The sequence below is a fragment of the Balaenoptera musculus genome, chromosome 7, assembly GCF_009873245.2.
Source record: "Balaenoptera musculus isolate JJ_BM4_2016_0621 chromosome 7, mBalMus1.pri.v3, whole genome shotgun sequence".
NCBI classification, from domain to species: Eukaryota; Metazoa; Chordata; class Mammalia; order Artiodactyla; family Balaenopteridae; genus Balaenoptera; species Balaenoptera musculus.
The window spans coordinates 73,871,927-73,885,182 of record NC_045791.1 but is presented as its reverse complement, the minus strand read 5'-3'; the positions used below and the strand labels follow the sequence as shown (position 1 = coordinate 73,885,182).

Below are 13,256 nucleotides of genomic sequence, written 5' to 3'. Positions count from 1 at the left end.
TTCCCAGACCAGGGCTCGAACCCGTGTCCCCTGCATTGGCAGGCAGATTCTCAACCACTGTGCCACCAGGGAAGCCCTCAAAAGTATTTTAACACAATATTAGTCCAACTATCTCTTTGTTCTTCTCTCGACTTATCCTACAAAAGTGGCAGAGAAGTCAGTGCACATTTTACGTGGCTGACTATTATCTGCCGTTTACAATGGAGAGATTAAAAACATGACGAGAATTTTTCAGTGAAGCTCTATGCACAGGTCACATTTGTCAAAACAAAAACCAAAATGCTTATGATTTGAGTATGTTGGGGTTATTAGTCACATTTTGAATTCATGTTACCTATTAAATTTTGACTATTTACTTAACCAAGTAAATTGCCAACATTATGAAAGGACAATATATTTAGCCCCAGGACAAGTTTGGCAAATCCCAGTTGCTAATAGAATAAGTGTTACGTGGAAGAATCAAAAGAGATATACCAAATAGACTTACAGACAGTTTATTTTTGCATATCAATAATGAGTTAGTCTTTAAAATGTTAATTATAATTTTAGGCTTGGTTTGGGTGAGCATGAAATGAAAAAAATCTATGTCTACCTACAAAATGTTGTGTTTATATATATGGACACACAGGCACACAAATAGTATTTCATTCATCCAACTGGTGTTCTTGGAGTATAGTATAATGATATGGAGTTACCAAAAAAGGGACAACCTGCTCTCTACTATCAAATATCTTGCTTGTTAAATGGGCAGGATCAGACAATATATGTAACTGTTATAAAAATAGAAAGTGGACATACTTCACTAACCCTTGTTAGGACCACTGTGCACTTCTGGAATCAGAGTACCTGCCTCTGTTACTCAGTACTTGGTTGCAGTGACCTTTCTGAGACTCAGTTTCCCCATTTATACTTTGACCATATAGTGTGAGGAAGAAATGAGTTACTATAATTTGGGTACTTACAACAGTGTCTGATAAGCTCTATTTATATTTTTTGTTTGGGGATTTACTATGTGGTTTACGTATATTATCTCTTTTTTTATTATATCTTAATTATATTAGAATCATACATAATTATTTTGTATAATAAGAGAGACACAGATGGTGAGCTATGAATATTTAGAGCAATCAGGGAAGTTTTTTTTAAATTTTTATTGACGTATAGTTGATCTACAATGTTGTGTTAGTGTCAGGTGTACAGCAAAGTGAATCAGTTATACATATATATACATACATTCTTTTCCTGATTCTCTTCCCATACAGTTATTACAGAATATTGAGTAGAGTTCCCTGTGCTATATAGTTAGTTATCTATTTTATATATAGTAGTGTGTATATATTAATCCCAATCTCCGAATTTATCACTTCCCCTCACATTTCCCCTTTGGTAGCCATAAGGTTGTTTTGTATGTCTGTGAGTCTGTTTCCGTTTTGTAAAAAAGTTCATTTGTATCATTTTTTGTTAGATTACATGTATAACTGATATCATATGGTATTTGTCTTTCTCTGGCTGACTTACTTCACTTGGCATGATAATCTCTAGGTATCCATATTGCTGCAAATGGCATTATTTCATTCTTTTCTATGGCTGAGTAATATTCCATTTTATATATGTACCACATCATCTTTATCTCTTCCTCTGTTGATAGACATTTAGGTCACTTCCATGTCTTGGCTATTATAAATAGTGCTGCAACGAACATTGGGGTGCATATACCTTTTCGAAATATGGTTTTTCCAGATATATGCCCAGGAGTGGGATTGCTGTTGGTATGGTAGTTCTATATTTAGTTTTTTAAGGAACCTCCATACTGTTCTACATAAGGGAAAATTTCTTGAAGGGATTGGCACCTTAAATACTTCAATTAAAATTACTTAATTTAACTTAAATATTCAAAGAATTTCGTTGACACAGTAAAAACAAGTAATAATTGAGCATCTACCATGTGCTTGACATTTTGAAGATCTCTATGATCACAGTCACATATATTGATGTTAGTATTGCATCATTTTAGAGAGGAAAGGGCCATACAATCTGTCCAGTGTTTTTCAAACTATGGGTCACAACTGTGGGAAAGAGAACCCACATAGTGGGTCATGACCAGCGTTTTTAAATGAAACGCAATGGAATAGAACATATAAAGCTGCATAGCATGGAGTAAAGGTAAGCATTATTTCATGAAATTTTAGAAGTTTTATGCATATGTGTGTACTTGATAAAGATTTAAAATGTATTTCTTACTTGGAGTTGTGGCCATAAAAATCTGAAATCCAATAGTAATTCTAAATAACCACTACATTTTATTAACAAGGTAAGGTGACAGAGAATGTTACTTACGTGGCTTAACTAAGACTGTATCTCTAGTTAAGGGGAGTCTTAAAACTAGTCCCCATGTCTTCTGCCTTTGTTCATTGTTTACTGTGTCACTCACAGTTGCTTTAACCTACTTTTTGGAATGAAATAACTTTAAAAATGGATAATGATAATTCACAATGCCTTCTAACATTAATCATCAGAGAGAAGTGAAAAGTTTTAAATCTATGATAGAAAGAGAAACAGGTGGCAGATTTTGTAACTATTTTTATATTTAACCTTCAAGTAGAAGAATCAGCTACTGTTACAGTTTTAAAACATAAGCAGTTAAAGACTCTTCCATTTAAGAAGTTCTCTTAAGATTTTGACCTATTCCAGGACACTGCCTTCTGATCTCTCATCCCTTGCAGGCAGCCTGGGTAGAGAAGGCAGAGGGTTTGACTTCACCCACCTGCCTCTGCTTCAACCAGAGCAGGCCTCCCTTTTTTTGTTGCTTATATTGAGTTTTAAGATAAAATCCTCTGTGAAAAAAAGTCTCCTGCTGCTTAAAAAAAATGTTTGAAAGCCAATGTTCTAGAAAACAGAGGTATATCTGTATTAGCTACACCAATGGATAAGGTGTGCATAGGATGTTATTCATGTTAATATTGCTGATAAGGCAATTTGTTCACACCTCAATAAAACTGGAAGAATAAAAGAATATTTTTTTAATTTTTAAAAAGAAATCAACTTGTATAGAGGAGCTTTTAATGGCTTTCCATTAACTCTATGAAAAGAATTCTTTGCATTTAGAGCAAAACCTAGCATTATCTGAGCCTTCCTTATTTTTATCTTATCTCCTAGCACTTTCTTTTCTTCCCCCCTTGCATATAACGTATCAGGGAGGCAAAACTACTTCTGGCTCAATGTTTCTTTCGTTTGCTCATTTCTTTGTTCATTATTCATTCACGTAACAAATATTTATTTTGCAAGTAGCATGTGCCACTGAAAACAGAGCACGCACAGACAGACTTGATCTCTGCTGTCTTGGAGCTTATTGGTTTAAAGAGAGAGACAGAGATTACACGTGGGGTGAGGATTAGATGGGAGTACAGGGTACACGGGGGCAGGCAGTACATATAACAACATGGGGCTGTTTCTCATCTCTTAGCTTTCGTCTGTGCTCTTCCATCCATTTGGTGAATTACTTTAATTTTCAAACACCTTTTTAAGATGAGGCTCAAACACCTTTTTCTGTGACATCTCTCTTAACCTCTCCAATGAAGTGCCAACGCTGAAGCTTTTACAGATTTCTATGGTTGCCCTACTATTGTGTACACAAATGTCTCTCAACTCCAGCTCTTTGAGGGTACCCAGTAATTGATTAATCTACTTTGAATACAATATGCTGCACAGCTGAACATACTATGCAGATTTTTTCCTATTAATTTGAAGTCTAACATAGGATAATGTAGATAATTCATAATTAAAAAACTGATATCAGTTAATATCCTAAATGCAAAAGAAATATGAAAAGAATACTTGGTTCTCTTTGTTGCTAAGAACAACTGCTTTGAGCAAGATGATCTGCCTTACTCAAAGACATTAGCAGCCATGTGTTTGGATTCCCAGTCTTGGCTTCCCACAAGGTTTGCAAATACTGTGATGGGCTGGCTTTTGGGAATGAGAAAGGAGGTTTTTACATAAACCAGCATATTGTTAACTTTGATGATAGAAATATGAAGAGAAGCCTGTCTCATAGATTTTCTCCTGTATTTTAACATGAAACATACTTTGATTTAATTAAAAGTGAAAGAAATCAAAAGTTAGGGTCAGTAAATCGAGAACATTCTGGGTAATTCATGTATATATGGATTTTGGGGTTTTTTGTTTTTGTTTTTTTCTGTTTTCAAGCTTAGAATACTTTTGCTTTTCCAGTGAGGCTTATAATAGAGTAAATATTCAATGCTGAGAACATATTTCCTTGAAATCTGGACGCTATAGAAATCTTTCCTAACAGGCTTAAGACTTTATTCTACTGGTGAGGAAATAAATTTTCACTTTTGGGGAAAAGAATCAAGTCTGTAATACTTAAGTTTTATAGTGTATATTTTAGCTTTGAAAAAAGACATTTATACATGTTAATGTAGACATTCTTAATTCCTTGTGAAACTAAAACAATTTAGGGAGAGTAAGGGATGAAATTGTATAATATTTTTTAGTAAAGAATAATTTAAATTTTAGATTTTATGCAGAAATTGTTAATAAAAGTTGAGGCAATTAAGCAAAACTTAGATGTTATAATATTTCATGAACAGAATTTCAGTCCATAACACTCTAGTAAATTAATAGATTTTAAAAGTCTGATCATGTAAAAATAAAAATGGGAAATTGATATCTATTATCCCTATCATTGTTTAACATTATTAGGAAAGTTCTTTTCAATGAGGGTGCTATAATATTTGGAAAGAGGAAACAATATTATCATATTTGTAGATAATATATTTCATCTAGAAAAGCAAAAAGAATTAACTGAAAAGCTATCTGAAACAAAAACTTAGAATGACTTTAACAATGCATAGTGAAAAAAAATGAGAAAATTTCACACACACAAAAAAAGAAGACTTGAGTAAGACATCAGTTTTTCACTGATAGGAAAACTAAATGTTGTGAAGACATCAACACTTTCAGAAGTAAACATTTTAGAAATAATACTAGTTATTATTTCTAAAGTTAACCTAGAAGAAAGTACAGAGGCAATAAAAATTCAGAAGAAGAGTAAATTTGGAATTAACTGTTCTGGAATAAACTCTAATATTGATACATGTAAGCCTTTAATGCATTAGAAGGTAAGCGTTATAAAACAACAGAAAATGATAGGTCATTCAGCAAATGGTGCTGCAAAAATTGGTTTTGTGGAAAAACATATCAAGTCATAGTCTCTTCTTACACCAAAATGTGCTCCAGATGAATTAAAGAGTTAAATATGAAAGAAAAAAAGAGAAGACATAAATGCTAAAAGAAAACGTAGGGGAATAAGTTGTCTTTGATGGGAAAGAACTTTCTAAGAAAATACACAATGGAAAAAGATACAAAAGGAAAAGAATAATAGATTTGACTCTACAAATTTATAATTTAATCCAAGAAACATTATATAAAAGAAACTTAAGAGAGAATATCAACAATATTAAAAAATACAAATAAAGTTTAAAAAACGAGCACATTGTGACAGTTGGTGCCCATTGTTCCCTAATAACCGTTCTCACCTCCTTACTATTAGCACCCCCTGTGTTTACCTGGGCACATTGCATTCAGAGTAAAGGAATAAATTTCCTAACTTCTGTCATCATGTGACTGTGGTCTGGCCATCAAGATGTAAGTGGAAGTGCCATTTGTGATCCCCAGAAAATATCCTTAAAAGATACTTCTTCCTTTTCTGTTTCTTCTTTTTTTTTTCTGATGGCTGCAATGTGCATGTTCTCTGAAAGGCTATTTTGGCCAAAGAGATAAAGCTGTATGCCAAAACTGGTGAAGCAGCAAGATGGCAGGAACTTGGATCTCTGACAGTTTAGACACACTGTCCTTCCAGTCTTGGACAGATTACCTCAGGCTCCTCTTCACATGAGATATAAATTCCTTCTTGTTCGTGTCACTATTATTTGGGGTTTTTTAATCACTTGCCGCTGAACCTAATGGTGAAAACAGGCCCCACGATAGGAAAATGGGCAAATATTTTAGCATACAGTTTCTAGAAGAAAAAGTATAATTAGCCAAAGAGCACCTAAAACATCAAGCCCAAAATACAAATTTTAACAATATTTTTTACCTATCAAATTGTAAAAGTCATGACTATAGTATTTAATGCTGACAGTATCACACAGTGGTTAAGAGAGCTGTGTAAGGAGCCAGATTGCTTAGTTCAAGTTCCTGCTTTGTCATTCACGAGATGATTTAACTGAAAATTTTACTACAGTCGCCTTGCTTCAGTTTCCTCATCTGTAAAACTGGGGTAATAATATTTGATAGTTTTTTTAAATTAATTAATTAATTAGTTTATTTTTGGCTGTGTTGGGTCTTCATTGCTACATGCGGGCTTTCACTAGTTGCGGAGAGCGGGGGCTACTCTTCACTGCTGTGCACAGGCTTCTCACTGCAGTGGCTTCTCTTGTTGCGGAGCATGGGCTCTAGGCGCGTGGGCTCAGTAGTTGTGGCACGCGGGCTCAGTAGCTGTGGCTTGCGGGCTCTAGAGCGCAGCCTCAGTAGTTGTGGCGCACGGGCTTAGTTGCTTCGCGGCATGTGGGATCTTCTCGGACCAGGGCTCGAACCCGTGTCCCCTGCATTGGCAGGTGGAATCTTAACCACTGCGCCACCAGGGAAGTCCCCTGATGCTTTTTAAAGTTGTGAGGATAATGACAAAATAAAATGCCAAGATGATGCCTAGTGTTCGTAAGTACAGTGATATTATATAAAAACAGGTTTAAAAACAGCAGAGTGAGTGCTTATTGCAACTCTGAAACCTCTACAGCCTTTCAGGAAAGTAATTTGGCAATATAAAAAAACCTTTAAAATGTTTGTAACTGTTGACCATGAATTGCACTTCTAGGACTCCAGCCTGGTTAAGTGATCAGAGATGAACACAGGGGTTTATTCAAAAAGATGTTCACTGCAGTATTAACAGTTGGAAAAATGGGAACAATCTAAATAATAGATTAATGTATTTAATATACTATCATGCACTCATATTATTTACCCATGAAAAATAATCATTTTATTCAAGCAGAAAATTATAATGATTTTAAAAATCATCTGACATACCTGTTTTTGTTAAAGTCTCAGCAGTGAAGGAAATTGACAAGACAATTTTAGGACTTTATTTAGCCCAGGAGTAACCTGTGGGAAGAAGTGCTGCAACAGAGATCCAAATACCTGTCATCCCAATGCCCTGAGCTGCTGCTTTCCCATCCAGAGTGCACATCCCGTCCCTTGAAGGACTCCTACAAAATGCCATGATTCGAGTTTGGCTATGGTAGCACCCCAAACACCAAAATGTAAGACTTCAATTTGGCAAATGTATCAAGTACCTTAGCAATGTCACTGATCTTTGATCTGGGATTCCCTTTCTAGAATGCTTTCGTAAGAAAATACTGTATAACACCAAGTTTTTGTAGACGGTGCTACCTATAATCTTGAGAACAGGAAACAATCCAAATATCTAATAATGGAGTATTGGTTAAAAATGAGAGAACATTAATATTATAGACTATTATGCAGTAATTAAAAGCATGTTTATTGTTTTTTTTAGTAACATGGGAAAATATTTATGCTATAATGTCAAGCAAAATAATTAGGATATGAAATTAGATCCATTGTTTAGTCTCAACTGTGTATAGAAAAAGATAAATCAAAAATACTGAAAAGAAAAATATTTAAGTTCATATGTAGTTTTATGTCATTTTTCTATCAAGTTATATATGCTATGAATAAATTATGTAAAATATTTGGGGGAGGGAAAGATTAAGAAAATATAACTAGAGGTTGTTTTTCAGTTTCATCTGTTGAAAGGTAAAGTGAGGCATATCAAAAATTTTGAGAGTTTGAGCAAAAATCCATTTAAACCAGGCGGTGCCAAACCAAAAGTGATAAGGAGCGTCCCTCCAGCAGGAGCTGGGGAAAGACGTATACTGTACAGAAAAAGTAAGGAAGCAAAGAAAGGAAACTATTTGATTGACTACAGTTTAAAGCCTATTTGGCTGCTTGTGATTGGTTGTCCTTCGAGTTTTGATTTCATAACCTTGAGGCATTTACAGGCTTAAATTTTGGTTTACTTATGTAAGCTGCCACACCTTACAGCCGTCTCAGTCTAATGGCCTCCTTGTTTAATTAATTTAACATTCCTTTATTTTTTCTCTGTATTTTCCACATGTTCTACAATAAGTGTGAGTTACTTTTGTAATTGAAAAATATAGTAACCGTTTAAATAACTACAACTAGAAATGCTTTTTCTCTGGTGTCTTATACCTCGCTGCCATCATACTTGGGCATATAGTGAATCCCAGATTGGGGGGGGAGTCCTGAGTGGCACTCTGACTAAGACTATGGAAGCAGGCAGGATGACCAGATAGCCCCACCAATGAAGCCCTTTCCACATACATCCATTTATTTTTATGGCATCATTTCTTTTTAAAATGATTTCTTTTGGCAATTACCCATTTTATTTTATTTATTTATTTTATTGAAGTATGGTTGATTTACAAGGTTGTGTTAATTTCTACTGTACAGCCAGGTGATTCAGATATATACCTATACACACATTCTTTTTCACGTTCTTTTCCATTATGGTTTATCACAGGATATTGAATATAGTTCCCTGTGCTATGCAGTAGGACCTTGTTGTTTATCCATTCTATATAATAGTTTGCATCTGCTAATCCCAAACTCCCACTCCATCCCTTCCCCCCCCCACCTCCCCATTGTTCTCTATGTCTGTGAGTCTGTTTCTGTTTCGTGGATAAGTTCATTTGTGTCATATTTTAGATTCCACATATAAGTGATATCATATGGTATTTGTCTTTCTGACTTTCACTTAGTGTGATAATCTCTAGGTCCACCCATGTTGCTGCAAATGGCATTTCACTTTTTATGGCTGAGTAGTATTTCATTGTGTATATGTACCACATCTTTATCCATTCATCCGTTGATGGACAATTTAGGTTGTTTCCATGTCTTGGCTATTGTAAATAGTGCTGCAATGAACAATGGGGTGCATGTATCTTTACAAATTAAGAGTTTTCTCTGGATATATGCCCAGGAATGAGATTGTAGGCTCATATGGCAACTGTAGTTTTAGTTTTTTGAGGAACCTCCATACTGTTCTCCATAGTGGCTGCAGCACCAATTTACAAGAAGGGTTCCCTTTTCTCCACACTCTCTCCGGCATTTGTCTTTTGTGGAATTTTTAATGATGGTATGGCATCATTTCTTTATACTCAGAAGACAAAAATAGTTTTATGCATAACTAGAAACAGCAGCAATTTAGAAGGCTGAAAGAATTTGGAGGGTTGAAGGTTTACAGTCAATATTTAAAATAACATGAAATATTTTTCTGACTTTATTCCAGTGTTGCTAGAAAATGTTGGAGAAGAACTAGATCCAATCCTGGAACCTCTTCTACTAAAACAGACCTTTAAGCAGGGTGGGAGCACCTGTATCCGACTTGGGGACTCTACCATTGAGTATTCTCCAGACTTCCGCTTCTATATTACTACCAAGCTAAGAAATCCTCATTATCTTCCTGAAACTTCAGTAAAGGCCAGTATCTAAAATAAATGTTTCTTTACCAGATTTTACAATTAATGGCTGTATTTTCCTCCTGAGCCATAAGAAAAACAGGTCTTCCTAAGTAAAATGGATTTTGTCCTTGTTTGGCATTTCCTGAAATTGCTATAATAATTTCCAAATGTTGCTTTTGTATGTGCATGCAAGTAATAAAGGAGCCTTCAGTATGCAGTGAAAAAAGACCATGGGAATCTAATTTCTGCAATTGATATTATTCTTAGATTTTTCATTGTTAAAAATAGATGACATATATGCACATTTTTCCTTTGTAATAAATGATAATATGCTAATTCTTAGAATGGGAATTCAGGAACAGAACACCATTCTTCTTTCTCAGAATAAGGTTGCTGCTATCTGATTTTATATAGTTACTTAAAGGAACTGTTTTAGATCACTCGTTCTTTTAAAATACTAAAAATTCCTTTAAAAAGTAAAGTTAGTTCAAAGTTATAGTCAGTGACTAAAATGACTTGAGACATTGATCTGTAACCAAGCTTCTGGAGGTTAGTCCATTTTTTATTCCCAATTCTTAGCCCTGGTTGGCACTTGATAAATGTTTGATAAATGTTTGTAGAATGAGCGAATGAGGAAGGGAAGGATAGTTTTCATTTATAGAAGCTAGAAGGAGGGAACATTAAGAAATATTCAGATTTTGAAAGAAACATATAGAGGCAAGATTTATCCAGAGGGTCCAAATGCTGTCCTTTATTAGAAATACTTAAGTTAACATGGGCGTCTCTCTGTAGAGCCAGAGGAGGCACTAAGATGACATAATTCATGCCCTCCAAGGTGAATACTCATGGTCCCTGCTCTCAAGAGGCTTACACTGTAAATAAGCTGTATGTCAAGTGACAGTATTTATGACTAGGAAGACATAGAGGGACAGAAGACATAGGGGACACACTTTAGACTGGACCTTTAGGGAAGTCAGGAAGACTGGGGGAAGGTGGGGTGACCCTTGAGCTTAGTTTGAAAGACACAGTGTTAAAATATGAACATTCTTAGCCACTGTTTTCAGTTAATTAAAATAAACATGTTTTCTAAACACCTAAAAATTGGGTCATGTATTCACCTATTAGGAGAGGCAGTATCTGCTAGTAGTTAAGAGCATGGATTCTGGAACCAGACTCCCTTGGTTCAAATCCCAGCTCTGTCACTTGCCAGTGTGACTTTGGCCATGTTATTTAACCTCTCTGTGCCTCAGTTCCCTAGTCTATAAAATAGGAATAATAAACGTCTATCTCATAGAGTGATGTGAAGACTAAATAATCTATGTAAAATGCTTGCAATAAGGCCCAGCAATAGTGTTATGAGAGTTAACTATTAGAACTATTATTTAACTTTTAAATATATGTGAAAAAGAATGACATATAAAAGAAAATAAATCCCAAAGCTGCATTACCAAAAAAAATTTTTAATAAATCGCATGGAAAACCTTTTTTACTTTTCATTAAAACTTATGAAAATATCACAAATAACATAAATAATAATTTATGTACACTAATAACTAGTTATAGTAGAAGTCATAGACCACTGTGGAGAGGAAACTATTTTATGATTCAGTATTGAAATCCTTCAGATCCCTAGAGCGTCTTATTGCTTCATTATTTTTAATTGCTGGGATTGATTAAACAGGAATTAGAAAACATAGTGAGGCGGTTACTTGCTTTCATTTACAAATTAAAATTCTGCCTCTTGATCTTATTTTTAGGATCTTTTATGTACCTTTTGCTTTCAAAAGTACCCAAGGGATGGTATTGTGCTGCTATAGTTCTTTTGAATCTAAATGAAAATAAAATTATGAAATCATATTTGTATGATTTTAAATGTTTATTTGTGAGCAAATGGCTAGACTTGCAAAATCTTGATCTCAAAACATCTAACATTAATGTAATATGAATGAATACCTCTTTGTGCCTGAGGTAAAAGTTGTAAAACATACATTTCCCTAAGCACTGTGACGATGGTTTGGAGAGTAAAGCAAATGTAACCTGTGCACTTGGTTTCTCATGCCAACAGGAAAAATGTCTTGAAAACATTAATGATAATTTTTCCAAGAATAAATGCCAGAGCAGTAGAGAATTGCATAACAACATTGAATCATTTTTAATTGCTCAGTTTCAAGAATTGTTGCTTATTATTCCATATAAATTTATGATTATGCCCATGGAATCTACATTTAGTGACATCCAAGGCCCACCATGGGGCAAGCCAGGGGGAAAGGTTTAACCCGAGGACACCACCATGGAGAGGGTGCCTGGGTTTGGTCAGAGGAGGGTATTGCCTTCACAAGGGTACAGCAAGGAGCTGTTTCACGCTTCCTGATCACAGGTAGGAAATTTCTCACAAAAACAAAGTTACTCTGTTCACGAAGAGGAAATATTCTCTTACCAGGGAAGGTGGAGAGACCCAAGTTCTCCCATTCCTCAGTCAGGGCTGAAGCACGTGCAGATGTTTCATAGTGTGTGTCTGAGATTTCACAATCAGTTCAGCTTAGCTACAATGAAAGGCACGTGAAAGGGAGGAATGGGAAGCGATACTCAGGACATAGGTGCAGACCTTAATTCAAGACGTGAGGGCAGGCAGACTGCAAAATGGATGCTTAAAAAAGCAGGGGGGCGGGGGAGGTCAGCTTAAGCCAAGGTTGAGTGTTTATCGGCTTATGGATTCATTGGTGACCAGAGCCAGAAAGTTTCTGCAGTTTATTGCTGTGTGTATTGATGGGTATGCGGAGGCAGGAGTGAGAGCAGATTGTAGAGGGTTGAGGAATGAAATAATGCAGAGACAGGAAGCATATACAAGTAACATTTTCAGTTATATAGTTATGAAGGCACAAAGAGAGATCGTTCAGTAGCTGAAAGGGATTGTGTGGATGATTTGTTTTTTGCTTTTTAAAAAGAGAAACCTAAGCATGATTACTTTCCCACTTATGGGAAAGACTCAGGAGAGGAGGTATTTTAAGTTGTGGGCAACAGAGTGAGACCTGCCTGTAAGAGCCGTTAGGTACCGGGATGAAGCAGCGTTAGCAGACTGCATCTTGATGGACACTGTTGAACTGTATATTCCTTAGTTCATAATAGTGGCTGAGTATCATATTTTAATATGATGATATAATACAACATAATATATGCTATGTTGTAATATGATATTATAGTATATATCATTATAATATGTAATATGATTGTCATATTGTGAATACCATATATACTTATGACAAGTAATTGTTCTTTTTTCTCTTATGTCTTTGTAAGATCTCCTTTGCTTTTTGACACCACTGGGATCCTTAAAACATAAATCAGCTAGTCCAGCCAATATGAAGGATGGCCTCCAGCCTGATTCTAATTGATTTGGGGATTAAAAGGTAGTCAGAAATTGGACCAATTTGAAATAAGAATAAATTGATCACCAAACAAAACCCTCTGAAGTATTACATTTATGACGATGAGAAACTTCAGTGGGTTTTTAATCCAACAGTCCAGTTTGCCTATACCCTTAATCACAGTCTCTACAAATTCCACTTTCACATATACTACCATGGTAAATAGAGTCAGTTTTAAGATCAGAATTTGAAGTGTATAAGCAGAGGCTTTCTCTGTTGAGTCTTTCTCAACAGAAATAGTGATGTAATT

The 13,256-nt window shown here is 35.2% G+C and overlaps 1 protein-coding gene across 1 annotated transcript in view; it reads left to right on the top strand.

Moving 5' to 3' along the window:
* Positions 1-13,256, top strand: part of DNAH7 (dynein axonemal heavy chain 7) — a 277,143-nt gene that overhangs the window by 207,426 nt on the left and 56,461 nt on the right. Inside the window, 1 exon segment of the mRNA XM_036858189.1 lies at positions 9,410-9,600. Coding sequence (XP_036714084.1) covers positions 9,410-9,600 — 191 coding nt within the window.